Source organism: Schistocerca americana, chromosome 6, assembly GCF_021461395.2.
Source record: "Schistocerca americana isolate TAMUIC-IGC-003095 chromosome 6, iqSchAmer2.1, whole genome shotgun sequence".
Lineage (NCBI taxonomy): Eukaryota > Metazoa > Arthropoda > Insecta > Orthoptera > Acrididae > Schistocerca > Schistocerca americana.
In genome coordinates, this window is record NC_060124.1 from 347,436,250 (window position 1) to 347,451,482 (window position 15,233).

At 40.6% G+C, this 15,233-nt stretch overlaps 1 protein-coding gene across 1 annotated transcript in view; it reads right to left on the reverse strand.

Moving 5' to 3' along the window:
• Positions 1-15,233, reverse strand: part of LOC124619729 — a 503,325-nt gene that overhangs the window by 112,255 nt on the left and 375,837 nt on the right. The window contains exons 67-73 of the mRNA XM_047146296.1: positions 14,854-15,026; positions 13,956-14,153; positions 12,520-12,786; positions 9,639-9,833; positions 8,923-9,163; positions 4,649-4,899; positions 3,894-4,094 (exon numbers count right to left, since the gene is read on the reverse strand). Coding sequence (XP_047002252.1) covers positions 3,894-4,094; positions 4,649-4,899; positions 8,923-9,163; positions 9,639-9,833; positions 12,520-12,786; positions 13,956-14,153; positions 14,854-15,026 — 1,526 coding nt within the window. The remainder of the gene's footprint in view (positions 1-3,893; positions 4,095-4,648; positions 4,900-8,922; positions 9,164-9,638; positions 9,834-12,519; positions 12,787-13,955; positions 14,154-14,853; positions 15,027-15,233) is intronic.

A 15,233-nucleotide genomic window follows, 5' to 3' on the forward strand; every position in this document is an offset into this window, starting at 1 on the left:
GCGCTGATATGAAACTTCCTGGCAGATTAAAACTGTGTGCCCGACCGAGACTCGAACTCGGGACCTTTGCCTTTCGCGGGCAAGTGCTCTACCATCTGAGCTACCGAAGCACGACTCACGCCCGGTACTCACAGCTTTACTTCTGCCAGTATCTCGTCTCCTACCTTCCAAACTTTACAGAAGCTCTCCTGCGAACCTTGCAGAACTAGCACTCCTGAAAGAAAGGATATAGCGGAGACATGGCTTAGCCACAGCCTGGGGGATGTTTCCAGAATGAGATTTCCACTCTGCAGCGGAGTGTGCGCTGATATGAAACTTCCTGGCAGATTAAAACTGTGTGCCCGACCGAGACTCGAACTCGGGACCTTTGCCTTTCGCGGGCAAGTGCTCTACCATCTGAGTGAAAATCTCATTCTGGAAACATCCCCCAGGCTGTGGCTAAGCCATGTCTCCGCTATATCCTTTCTTTCAGGAGTGCTAGTTCTGCAAGGTTCGCAGGAGAGCTTCTGTAAAGTTTGGAAGGTAGGAGACGAGATACTGGCAGAAGTAAAGCTGTGAGGACCGGGCGTGAGTCGTGCTTCGGTAGCTCAGATGGTAGAGCACTTGCCCGCGAAAGGCAAAGGTCCCGAGTTCGAGTCTCGGTCGGGCACACAGTTTTAATCTGCCAGGAAGTTTCATATCAGCGCACACTCCGCTGCAGAGTGGAAATCTCATTCTGGAAACATCCCCCAGGCTGTGGCTAAGCCATGTCTCCGCTATATCCTTTCTTTCAGGAGTGCTAGTTCTGCAAGGTTCGCAGGAGAGCTTCTGTAAAGTTTGGAAGGTAGGAGACGAGATACTGGCAGAAGTAAAGCTGTGAGTACCGGGCGTGAGTCGTGCTTCGGTAGCTCAGATGGTAGAGCACTTGCCCGCGAAAGGCAAAGGTCCCGAGTTCGAGTCTCGGTCGGGCACACAGTTTTAATCTGCCAGGAAGTTTCATATCAGCGCACACTCCGCTGCAGAGTGGAAATCTCATTCTGGAAACATCCCCCAGGCTGTGGCTAAGCCATGTCTCCGCTATATCCTTTCTTTCAGGAGTGCTAGTTCTGCAAGGTTCGCAGGAGAGCTTCTGTAAAGTTTGGAAGGTAGGAGACGAGATACTGGCAGAAGTAAAGCTGTGAGTACCGGGCGTGAGTCGTGCTTCGGTAGCTCAGATGGTAGAGCACTTGCCCGCGAAAGGCAAAGGTCCCGAGTTCGAGTCTCGGTCGGGCACACAGTTTTAATCTGCCAGGAAGTTTCATATCAGCGCACACTCCGCTGCAGAGTGGAAATCTCATTCTGGAAACATCCCCCAGGCTGTGGCTAAGCCATGTCTCCGCTATATCCTTTCTTTCAGGAGTGCTAGTTCTGCAAGGTTCGCAGGAGAGCTTCTGTAAAGTTTGGAAGGTAGGAGACGAGATACTGGCAGAAGTAAAGCTGTGAGTACCGGGCGTGAGTCGTGCTTCGGTAGCTCAGATGGTAGAGCACTTGCCCGCGAAAGGCAAAGGTCCCGAGTTCGAGTCTCGGTCGGGCACACAGTTTTAATCTGCCAGGAAGTTTCATATCAGCGCACACTCCGCTGCAGAGTGAAAATCTCATTCTTGTCCTTAAAGGTCCAATATTATGAATGGGTACAACATTAGAAATGAGACTTATAAACAGTTACATGAAATAACAGTAATAACACCAAGTAAAATATTTTTAACAAGGCACTGAAAATATATTAATTGAAATAAAGGGAATAAATTGGGACAAGTGAGTGGAAGAGGTAATTTACAAAGTGGTTTGGATGAGAATATTAGTAGCATCTGTCGTTGGAAGTGGCGGATAAGGAATTGTGTGTGTAGGTTGTTCAGTACTAAGCATGAATAATTGACACTTGTTTATCAATTTCTATTATTTCAAGATATTTTCTCTTGGTTTCTTGAAATGCTGGAAAGCAATAAACATATGTTCACTTGTCCAAGGTAGTTCATCTGCCTTCCTTGAAGTACAACTTCTATCACTACCAGCCACATGTCCCCTGACAAGGGAATGGTGAAATCTACATGCAGCACCCAGTCCCAAGGGTGCTATGGTGCAGGCCATTGAGAAAATTTTTGGGTGGGACGGTCTGGTTGTAAGATGGTGCTGAACAGGCTCTCGCAATGTGCTCAATGGGACAATTAATTGCTTGTCTATAGGCACATCGGACCGGCGCTTTAATTGAGGAGAACCCCCCAATGAGATGCTTGTAACATCTGCAGAATGCCTTGATGCACTGCCAGGGCAATAACAATGCAGCAATTCTGATCTTCCATAGCTATCTGTCAGACACTATTGACAACATTGGACATATTTCAAACATCACAATAGGCTCAGAGTACCGAGTCTTATCCCACTGTAAATTGCTCCAGCCATCCCTGCTGGACTGCTGGAACAACCCTGTACATGGACAACAGGTCATTGTTCACGGCATGAGATAAATATCTATTGGACATTGTGCCTTGACTGTGTACTTGAAATAGTCACAAAGTCTAACATTGTCACTGAGTTTCTGTCTCATAACAATGGGAATGGTCCACTGGCTTCATGAAACTGGCAACACCCCCCAAGATTCTGCCGCCCATTGAGTTTCATCTTCACTTTATCTAGCACAGCGAAGAGGATAGGTTGGTCACAGCAGAACTTAGGAATCAGGGCCTCAAAGTCTTGGCTCTAACCCAGATCCATAAGGAGCCACCATGCTCAGAAATGGCACTACCTGAGAGACCAGTACAACTTTACTATTTCAGATTTAAAAAACAGAGAAAGTATCAAGTTTGAAAATACTTTTGGCCAATTAACAATTCCTGAACAAAAGTGTAAGCTGGCATTTCACAATTTTTTTGCATTTGGCCATGACTATTATTTGTCCCCACAAGCGAATCCATTGTCTGCTACACGATACTATATGGTGCTGAGCTACACAATATGACTCTGACAGTATTGTAAGGGGGAGGGACACCCCAGCCAGATATAAGTATCCAAACTGATCAGAGTGGCCAAGACCCCTGTATCTACTGATACTCATGCAATACTTGGCTATCCCCAAGTCTACCAGTATATGGTGAAGCTGTAGGTCTCCTGATGTGTTTGAGGACTAATTCAAACAAAGGAAAGTTATTCCATGGTACAGTTCACCCATGGTTTCAACAACTGCTAGCATAAACCAGTCACAAAAAGTTGCAAAGACTAGGGGCATTATTTCCTCTTGTGTAATGACCTGCTATCTGGGCAGTATTGTGCCTGTGGCACCCGTGAACAAACACTTGTAGCACCGGGGTCAAACACGAAAGTAGGATAGCATGCCAGCTCCAAGCATTCACATACGAAAAAGCAATGCGCTTAAGCCGAATAAACAAAAACACACACTGAAGGTTGCAAGCGAGAGACTCCAGACTCAGCACAACCGAACCAGGAAGGTTATGATTCCAGAGGCACTGTCCCATGTATGCAACACTTGTGCTGCTCATAGCAGTCACGGATAACTCTGACTCTCAACCACAAACAACTCTTGGTCTTACATGCCTGTGTTTGGTGGGGATATCGAAGTTATGAAACAAAAGATTTTATATTTGTATGTAAGATTAAAATATTTTGAAGTTTTGTTTCTACGAGATACAGTGATAAAAAATACTCAAGGACATTCACATCTTACTGTGTAACTGATGATGGGGTAGAGACAGAAAGTAGTCTTGACTGGATGAGCAAGGAGCAGAAATTTGGTTGTGGTGTTTTCAAGGGATCAAGGGAGGTGATCTGACCTATTAGAAGATGCTTATCAACCACGACATCAAAAAATTTCATGCAACAGATGTGCAGAAGGGAATCTTCTAGTCTAACAAGATACAAACCTGTAATGTCTCATGGAATTCCATGGCTTTTTCCATTGCATCTATGAGGTTCTCTTCTCGTTTAGCGTACAGAGCTGTAATGTTATCCCAAGCATTGTCTAGGTCCTCAATGTGTTTCTTCACTTCAGGTTTATCAGGTTCGCCACAGAGGCTCATCAGCTCTTGACCAGTTTGACGGCATTGGTCAACTTCTGGTTTTGTCTGTCAAAACACACAGAAAAATGTTTACACAAAAAGAGTAAAAGACATCAAAATGAATTTAGGGGTATAAAACAGTTATGTAGAGAAGACCATATACAAAGTGCCTCAACAAATATTTTCATTTCAAACTTACAATATATCTTTTCCTTTACATTTTATTTTAATACGCACTTTCAAAGTTTCTTTTTTATAATGACCAGAATAAAAGCAAAACCTAATTAAAGCAAAGCAGTGAGCAACATTCAATACCATGTATCTGAGTTTATTTCTGGAACCAAATAGAATTCAACTTGCACATTCTTCATGTTGTGAAAGACAGAACACATTAAGAACATTTACAATAGATCAGGAAAATAATCTTACTCCACAGGAATGATTCTGTAGATTATGAAAATATTCATAGTACTAGGTTGAAAGGTCTGTATATTAATTTATCAATTGATTACGGCACAGACAGATGGGCTATTTATAACACTGGCCAAAGGTAGTGAAATAAAAGTACCCTATTACCACTATCCAGAAAGCTATGAAATGAGCATACATTGGGTAAGTACCTGATCAATCTCGTGGCGTATCTCCTGCAGAGCTTCTTGTTGTTGCTGTATAGCGGCTGGCTGCACGGCAGCTGGCTCCTGAGAACTGAGGCTGTCCTGCAGGTCACGCAGTGTAGCCATGACATTGTGCAGCTCATCCCAAAACCTTTCGGCCACAGACAGTGTCTCTTCCAGAGAGCGCCCACGCTCTCCTGTTGCCCGCTGTACTTCATTCCATAAGCTGTTCAGACGTTCTAGCTTGCGTTTGATGTCTGCAATATATGGTTAAATAATGCAACATATGAAAATTAAAAAGAGGAACAGTGCATATCATATGGCTAGAAATTATACTCTTGTTGTTGTTGTTGTGGTCTTCAGTCCCGAGATTGATTTGATGCAGCTTTCCATGCTACTCTATATGGCGCAAGCTTCTTCATCTCCGAATAACTACTGCAACCTACATCCTTCTGAATCTGCTTAGTGTATTCATCTCCTGGTCTCCCTCTATAATTTTTACTCTCCACACTTCCCTCCAGTACTAAATTGGTGATCCCTTGATTCATCAAAACGTGTCGTATCAACCAATCCCTCCTCCTAGTCAACTTGTGCCACAAATTCCTTTTCTCCCCAATTCTATTCAGTACCTCCTTATTAGTTATGTGATCCACCCATCTAATCTTCAGCATTCTTCTAAAGCACCACATTTCAAAAGCTTCTATTCTACACTGTTTATCGTCCATGTTTCACTTCCATATATTGCTACACTCCATACAAATACTTTCATATAAGACTTCCTGGCATTTAAATCTATACTCAATGTAAACAAGTTTCTCTTCTTCAGAAATGCTTTCCCTGCCATAGCCAGTATACATTTTATGTCACCTAATTTAATTCAACTACATTCCATTATCATTGTTTTGCTTTTGTTCACGTTCATCTTATATCCTCATTTCAAGACACTGCCCATTCCATTCAGCTGCTCTTCCATGTCCTTTGCTGTCTCTGACAGAATTACTATGTCATCGGAAAACCGCAAAGTTTTTATTTCTTCTCCATGGATTTTAATACCTTCCCCAAATTTTTCTTCTGTTTCCTTTACTGCTTGTTCAATATACAGATTGAATAACATTTGGGATAGGCTACAACCCTGTCTCACTCCCTTCTCAACTACTGCTTCCCTTTCGTGCCCCTTGACTCTTACAACTGCCACCTGGTTTCTGCACAAATTGTACATAGCCTTTCGCTCCCTGTATTTTACACCTGCCATATTTAGAATTTGAAAGAGAGTATTCCAGTCAACAGGGTCAAAAGCTTTTCCTAAGTCTACAAATGCTAGAAACATAGGTTTGCCTTTTCTTAACCTATTTTCTACGTTAAGTTGTAGCGCCAGTGTTGAGTCACAGGTTCCTACATTTCTATGGAATCCAAACTGATCATTTCTACAGTTTTTCCATTTACTTGTAAAGAATTCGTGTTAGGATTTTGCAACTATGACTCATTAAACTGATAGTTCGGTAATTTTCACACCTGTCACCACCTGCTTTCTTTAGGACTGGAATTATTATATTCTTCTTGAAGTCTGAAGGTATTTCGCCAGTCTCATACATCTCGCTCACTAGATGGTAGAGTTTTGTCATGACTGGCTCTCTCAAGGCTATCAGGAGTCCTAATGGAATATCGTCTACTCCCGGAGCCTTTTTTTGAATTAGGTCTTTCAGTGCTTTGTCAAATTCTTATCGCAGTATCATATCTCCCATTCCATCTTCATCTATGTCCTTTTCCATTTCCTTAATATGGCCCTCAAGTACATTGTCCTCGTATAGACCCCCTATCAACTTCAACCACCTCTGCTTTCCCTTCTTTCCTTGGGACTGGTTTCCCATCGGAGCTCTTGATATTGATAAAAGTGGTTCTCTTTTCCCCAAACACCTTTTTAATTTTCCTGTAGGCAGTACCTGTCTTACTCCTAGTGATATATACTTCTAAATCCTTACATTTGTCCTCTAACCATCCCTGCTTAGCCATTTTGCACTTCCTGTCAATCTCATTTTTGAGACGTTTGTATTCCTTTTCACCTGCTTCATTTAGTGCATTCTTATATTTTCTCCTTTCAACGATTGAATTCAATCTCTCTTCTGTTACCCAAGGATTTCTACTAGCCCTCGTCTTTTTACCTACTGATCCTCTGCTGCCTTCTCTATTTCATCTCTCAAAGCTATCCATTCTTCTTCTACTGTATTTCTTCCCCCAGTTCTTGTCAACCGTTCCCTAATGCTATCTCTGAAGCTCTCAACAATCCCTGGTTCTTTCAGTTTATCCAAGTTCCATATCCTTAAATTCCTACCTTTTTGCAGTTTCTTCAGTTTTAATCTACAGTTCATAACCAATAAATTGTGGTCAGAGTCCCCATCTGCACCTGGAAACGTCTTACAATTGAAAACCTAGTTCCTAAATCTCTGTCTTACCATTATATAATGTATCTGGAACCTTGCAGTGACTCCAGGCATCATCCACCTACACAATCTTCTTTCATGAACCTTACACCAAGTGTTAGCTATAATTAAGATATGCTCTGTGCGAAATTCTACCAAGTAGCTTCCTCTTTCATTCCTTGGCCCCAGTCCATATTCACCTACTACTTTCCCTTCTCTTCCTTTTCCTACAGTCGAATTTCAGTCCCCCACGACTATTAAATTTTCGCCTCCCTCAACTACCTGAATAATTTCTTTTATCGCATCATACATTTCTTCAACTTTCTGATCATCTATGGAGCTAGTTGGCATATAAGCTAGTACTACTGTGGCAGGTGTGGGCTTCATGTCTATCTTGGCTACATTAATTCTATTTTGTTTTTATAACCCTATACTCATCAGACCAGAAGTCTTGTTCCTCCTGCCACCTAACTTCACTAATTCCCACTACATCTAACTTAAACCTATCCATTTCCCTTTTTAAATTTTCTAACCTATCTGTCCGATAAAGGGATCAGACATTCAATGCTCAAATCTGTAGAATGCCAGTTTTGTTTCTGCTGATAACGATGTCCTCCTGAGTAGTCTCCACCAGGAGATCCGAATGGGGATTATTTTACCTCTGGAATATTTTAGCCAAGAGGATACCATCATCATTTAACCATACAGTAAATCTGCATGCCCTCAGGAAAAATTACGGCTGTAGTTTCCATTATGTTCTTACAACAATTCATTTACTTAATTTAGTGTGCAACTGTTCCATAGATGCATACTGATATGATCTTATCTTGGTGAATAATGTCTGGTTTAAATGTGACAAGCTTTCATTCCACAACATTGTATTTTCAGTTTTTATTTTCTTCAGCACTGCTAGTTTTGGGCATGAGCAATATTCAAGCACACCTAGAACAGATGTCGATACACAATCTTCGTCTTGCACATCTGTGCACAGCGCTGTCAACTAACTGCACAATTACGCGTGGCGTATAATTTTTGTATGATAAGACATGGGTTTTGCATCAACATCTGTTCTAGATGCACTTAAAAATGGGCCATGTCCTAAACTAATAGTGATGAATAAAGTACAAGTTCAAAATCCACCGGTATAATAATGCCTTTCCTCGAATTTATCAAGGCTGTGGTGCCCAACCACAAGAAAATGATGTTTTAATTACTTTTACAGCCTATATTGATATAATACTTGATTGGGTATACTATAGTATTACAAGCACAGTATTGGTAGTTTAAAACATAGCAAAGTGGAACTGGTCCATTTGTTCTCTTATTACTAATCAAAGTACTGTTTTTCTTTTCTCATATTTACACAGTAGTAAGCTGAAATTCCTAAGTTATTTTACAAGCACTATTTTTCCAACCCTCATTATTTGAAGTATAACTTACAATCAAATGATAGTTATACTAATACTGTGCAGATAAACATTTTCCATTAAGTAATATTGAGCATTTAAGATTAGAAACGCCACTCACACTCGAAATTTTGATTTGCTAAGAAGAGCCCGCTTCAATACTCCTGTACGCCATTTTAAAATTATAATCTTCATCACTACAAAAATTTTCTTATTTTAAAATTTTGTGGTTTAGGAAATATTACTATAAAAATGTTGTTGTCATAAGAAAAACAAGTTCTAAAAATATATATGACTATTGAGAAATATTTTGTTAGTTAATGAAATATTTTAGGCACAACATTTAGTTCTATAAGAAATTTGTGCCCGAAAGAACAGAAACACCGCAGAATCTGCAGCTGTGATACATATTATGTAAACTGAAGGTGGAGGGAGTATTAACAAAAACTGTACACACCTTTAACAGCAGGATCTGATGTATTTCCTGCCTTGCTGATCACATCATCTGCAGCCCTCTTGACAGCAGCATAAGCTTCTTGACGTTTATCAAGGTCTTCTACAAGTGCTGTGTTCTCTTCCATTTGATCTCGAATGCGTGTCGGATGAGCTGAGACTGGCTCTGCAGCATGCACCTGATCTGCAGTTGAGCCAAGAGCTCTTAACATTCCTTCAAGTTTATCTGAAAACTGACTGGATTCCTGTAAGTTGAAGAAAAAAAATTATAGGATTGAACCTGGTAGCCACAACTCTACACACATCATTTACATAATGGAAATACAGGGTGGTCTTGTTGCACAAGTCTAACTGCCGAGTTGGCAAGTTAGGACAATATATTATGAAATTCACAAATATGCAGAATTTATGTCATTATATAATCTTTAAGAAGAAAAATGACTAAATAATCCAATCTTTGCTTTGTGTGTGATTCAATGTAGCGCTTAAATGAAGAAATTTAGACATTTTTCTGATAAGGGAATAACTGAGTACTCAAAACCTGCTGAATAAGGTTCAGAAAATGGTAAAGTCCATATTATTTAAGAACCGTCAACAGAAAATAGTAGAAAATTAATTATGAGAGTTGTTCTTCAACACTGAAAGATGCACAGTAATGCCTCAGATGAAATACGCAATTAGGGTTGTTACTGTGCTACAGATACATGCATACATGCATACCTGCAAAGCTTTCTCAAGAGCCTGTTGCCGCTGTCTCAAGTCAGAACGTAGTCCAGCATAGCGAGAATTGTCACTCTCTACAATCTCTTGAACTTTTGCTGCCTCATCATCACTTACAAGTTTTATGAGAGCTTCTCCCGTCTTGTTGAGCTTTTCCACAAGAGGTTTATGTTCATTTATTGATTGCATCAATAGCTGTAAATAAAAAATTCCTGAAGTCAGTATCACTCTACTCCAATATTATGTAAACTCTTTACTTGCTTGAAAACAACAGAAAACCCACAACAATTCTTAATTTGATTTCAACAGCTCATGGAAAGTGGAATTGAGAATAGAAGTTGTGATGAAGGGTGAGAGGGACAGTAGATGTAGATAACAGAGGTGAAAAAAAGGGGGCAAAATGTGAAGAAAGAGAAGAGGGGAGAAGATGAGGAAAGAAAGGAAATGGAGGGGGGAGGAGGGTAGATGAAAGGCAGGGGGGAAAAAAGAGTAGGTGAGAGGGAGGGAGGGAGGAAAGGAGGGAGGGAGGAAAGAGGAGTTGAGAGGGAGTGAGGGAGGGAAGGAAGTAGGGAGGGAGGAAAGAAGAGGTGAGAGGGAAGGAGGGAGGGAGGAAAGAGGAGGTGAGAGGGAAGGAGGGAGGGAGGAAAGAAGAGGTGGGAGGGAAGGAGGGAGGGAGGAAAGAGGAGGTGAGAGGGAAGTAGGGAGGGAGGAAAGAGGAGGTGAGAGGGAAGTAGGGAGGGAGGAAAGAGGAGGTGAGAGGGAAGTAGGGAGGGAGGAAAGAGGAGGTGCGAGGGAAGGAGGGAGGAAAGGGTAGGTGAGAGGGAGTGAGGGACGAAAGAGTAGGCAAGTTGGGGGTAGGGGATCCAGAAGCAGAGAGAAGACAGTGAGCTAGATATGGTGGTGGTGTCAAACTGCAAAGAAAGAGAGAGAGAGAGAGAGAGAGAGAGAGAGAGAGAGAGAGAGAGAGAGAGAGAGAGAGAGGGGGGGGGGGGGGGGTAGTTTACAAGGGATAGATACAATGAGAAGTATCTGCAAATACAAATCAATGGAAAGGCAAGATGAATGAAAGCAGAGATATAAGTAACAGAGTGAACATCGATGTTAAAAAATCTCAATTATGTTTTGATGTTAAATGTACTTTATCAATGTGATAATGGGAGATTTTGTTATTGGTATATAATATCAATTATTACCATAAAGTTTGTCTTAACCAGAACAGTAGACCACCCTGCAACATGTAGCTGAACTTAACATGCTTGATTTCAATGGCTGCTTCACAAGCCGGGCCATCTGGATACACCACCAGCTTCTCTGAACAGTCAGATGTGAGTTATCCTTACAGGACATTCTACACTTCCAAAATTAACCTGCCCTCCATCCAACAGTTTCCACCCCATCGTATCAGCTCCTCCCTTTCTCACATCATCCCCCCCCCCCCCCCCCCCCCCGTCCCACACCTCCCCCTCATTGTGTGCCGCCATCAGCCCGAGCACTCGCCCATCCTTTACTCTTCCCTACTTCTCCCCTTTTACACTCCCTGTTTTTCCTCCACATCCTACCTCCCAACGCTGCACCTGGCAGTCTCGTCAGGCTGCCATCTAGTCCCAGCACGCCCTGCCAGACAACGATCTTCTCTGCCCACACTCTTACCCAGCTATGTCTCCCTCTTAACCACCCCATTCTAGATGGCTATTCACATCGCAATCCAGCCAGAGCTGCAAAGCTCAGTGTATAAAAGTCTTTTTGTTGTTCCTGTCTGCAACTCAAAGCGTCATTTTTAGGGTGAGTAGCAATTTACCCTTTTCCTAACATTGTTGATATTTCAACGTCAACTTGGAGTTTCCACTATTAGAAACAAAAATAACTGGATAAAAATACTGATCATATAATAATTAAAAAATAAATAAAATAAAAAATAACGGGACTGGAACCCACGCTACAGCATATTAATCAATTGGCTTAACCACTAAATTATGGCGCCATTCTGAAACTTACTGTTATTTCTAAGTTACTAGTGCATCACAAGAAATTCTGAAACTGTTCTGTCAATTACTCACAAATGAGGGGGCTCCAATATGAAGGCCTGCAGAATGGGATACCCGAGTCCATAACCAACACTACAATGTAAGTGGTTTTAAAACTTCCATCTCACCCTCGTCAGCCTCTCTGTGTTAAGAAATATTGCTACACTAACGCAAACTATTTTGCTGGTTTTAGTATACTTCACAGGCTACATGGTATCTATTTAATAATTAATGTATTTCTGGAACCTATTACCTGACTGGAACAGAAACATACTGCCCTATTACTTTTAATTAATAGTTCAAGTCAATCCATAGTGGAAATAATGATATTATGTGTACATTGTGATTCCAAGGCTCCTCTAATATTTTTCATTATACTCGATTCAATGTATTTTTGAACACAGATGCTAAAAAAAAGTAACAGAAAATAGGACGGACACTGCTAGGACACAAAGAGGGAACAATCACTGTCTTCTGATTGGGGTTGTGTACAGTTCATGTGCATCTGAAAACCTTTTAGGTTAATGAGATTTAGTTCTCAATCCCTAGTGATAGTTATGCTCCCCAAATACTTAAGAGACACATGTTCGCAACAAGCGCTCATGTTTTGTTTGCACAACCATAAAGACCTGCTCTTGAATCTGTGCCCACTGTAATCTGCAACAGTACTAAAGCATTTTGCAAGAAATATCCAAACACTATTAAACCCTTGCTATGTACATTAGTCATGGCTTTCTGCGTACAAAAATCTTATGGCCTGCACCAACAGTCACTGTTTTTTCTATGCTTTATTAGAAGACAATAGGAAACCTGTAGCTGAACATCAACAATATAAATATTTCAAATGTGATAAGAACCTCATTTCTATCTTGCTGCTGTGCAATTAAATCAGGTCGAAGAGTTGGCATCGCGGCAAGAACAGCTAACTGCTGCTCAGTGTCAGTCAGCCAACTAGCCAAGCCATCATGAGTTTCATTGAAGTGTTCAGCCAGAGCCAAGGCCTGCTCCAGCACCCCTAGTCGATCTGAACTCAGTCCTGACACAGTGTCCATCATTTCACGTAGATCTTCCATCTTCTCACGAATTGTTGATGTGTCCTCATGCTGTGCTGACTCCCGCAGTACCTGTTACAAACAATGTAGTCTAAGATTTACCAACAATAACAATATCTTCATTACAGAATGTAAAATTCTTATCACTCCTTGCATAAGTACTAAGTTATGGTACCTCCATTTAAATCAACGCTGAAATAAATGTAATACATCTGCGTATTGTCTCGTATAATCTATCTCATTTCCCTGAGATGCAAAGGAATGTGTGCCCTTACAGAATGGAATCTTACATTAGTACTATTCACACCCACAAACGTATCATCTTTACTGTAATGGCCCAAATTATTGCGCCAAACATAAACAATTCTGTCCTTATATGTTACTCTAAAGGAGAGTTCAGATGCATTTTTTCATGTGCCACAGGGACAAATGTAAGAGAACACATCATCATCATCATCATCATCATCATCATCATCATCCATTTTTGACCATTCATTCACTACATTCCATACATCACAATACAGAGAATCTTCATGAATGTCTTTGAGTGAGAGAGAAAATCTGTTGAAACACATAACTAAATTTCCTTTATTACAGCTCAAGACTTCACTTCTACAATGAATGACTACCTTTCTGCTGCCAAGATAAATTTGTAATCAAAGTTTACAGGGTGTGAAGTGAAGAGCAGAGGAAGTAAGTCATAGTTCAAAAACCTGTGAACAGCCTGTTGCAACCCCCTTACATAATGCTAGACACCAACAGAAATGGTACCTGAACTGTGTTCTTCCTAGTATTGAACTGCACCAAAAATTCAGATGTAATTTTCATTTAAATGAAACCAAAGTTAAATACTTGTGCGAGCAAATGTTGGTAGCACCTCTGACTGACTGGGAACTGATACATCACACTTTTTATGTGGAGTTCTTGAAATGCACCATAAATAAAACACAGTGTTCAACATGATATTGTGGGTGCTACTGCACTACAGAGCAGTTTCACTGTCAGGGTTGGAAAACACACTTTCTTTCTGAAGTCTTCAAATTTCTTTCAGTTCAAAGGTAGGGAGCCATGTCGCAAAGGGGTTGTACACTGACAATGTGTGTTCCAAAAACTTGTGACATTAAGGGTTAGACAGCACAAAGTTGAATAAGAAGACATATGAATACAATTGTTCAATCAAATCCATTTAAAAATTATTTTAAAATGTAAAACTCCACATTTTTATCAAAGTGTTAAATTACCTTCTTCGCTGTAGAAAGAACATCTCTAACACGGCCCTTTTGGCTGGATATGTCATCGTTCAGAGCTTTATGCTCTTTCAATTGCACGCGGATGACATCAGGTTCTGAACTGGGAGGTTCAGCTTCTCGAATTTGTCCTTCAACCTCACGGAACCAATCAAGAAGTTCATCAATATCTCCGATGACCTCAAGTGACCTCTGAAAAAGACAGACATTGTTGAGAAATTATGCTAAATGTTATGTAAGTTGCTGCAAATGAATTCAAAGTCATCAGACAAGACAGTCTTCACTGCAAAACTGTAGTTAAGAGAAAGAGGAGTCATTATAAACTACGAGATGAAACTTTCAGCAATGCAGTGTTCACAGTATTGGTAATCATATTTTGGACTTACAAATTCTGACAGTCCTCTGTCTAAAGCACTACAGATGGGTGAAGAACATAAAATGACTGGGTCGCAAGGAAAGCAAGAGATATTTTTCTTTCTGGGAAGTCTTGTCCTCTCAGAAAATGAATGTCAAGTATTTTATTTTTTTCAGAATTGCCATCTTTAAACATTTGGTGTACAAGATGCTTTTTTGTCTACATTACTTTGAAGTATAAGCACTACATAAACTTCTGTAATTTGCAACTTATCACTCAGTGTGGGGCACACATCTCACAGTGTATCAGAATCATTAACCCCCCTCCTAATCCACTGAAAGATGGTACTGTACAAGAACCATTTTACTGGCAATTGTGTAATTAAAATCTCAAATTTTACTGCTGAGGCAATTATATAAGATCTATGTTGGAAGAAGTAATATGTTTCTTGACTTGTACTGGGACACTGGAAGATATCTTTACATCCTATTATGAAAACTATTTAAAAATACCTTTATCTTAGGAAAGAAAATTTACCTGTTTTGATAACTGAATACGTTCACCCTTACGCTGTATTTGCTCTGCTATAGCATCAAATCTACGGTTGTCACGTGTCACCAAGCCTTCAATGGTGGAAGCACCTTCTCCAGGTGATATCTGATACAACTGTGGACCTACTAAGTTGATCATTTCCAAAACTGGGCGGAACTCTGAAACATAATAGTACAAAACATTGCTTAAAATCAGTTAAAAATGGAGACTATGTTTTAGTATTATGAAAGTTATAGATGCTACTCCACTCACCAAATAGCAGAGATGCTGAGTTGCAGATAGGCACAACAAAAAGGCTGTCACAAAGTGAGCTTTTGGTCAAAAAGGCTTTTGTCAAAAATACACACACACACACACACACACAC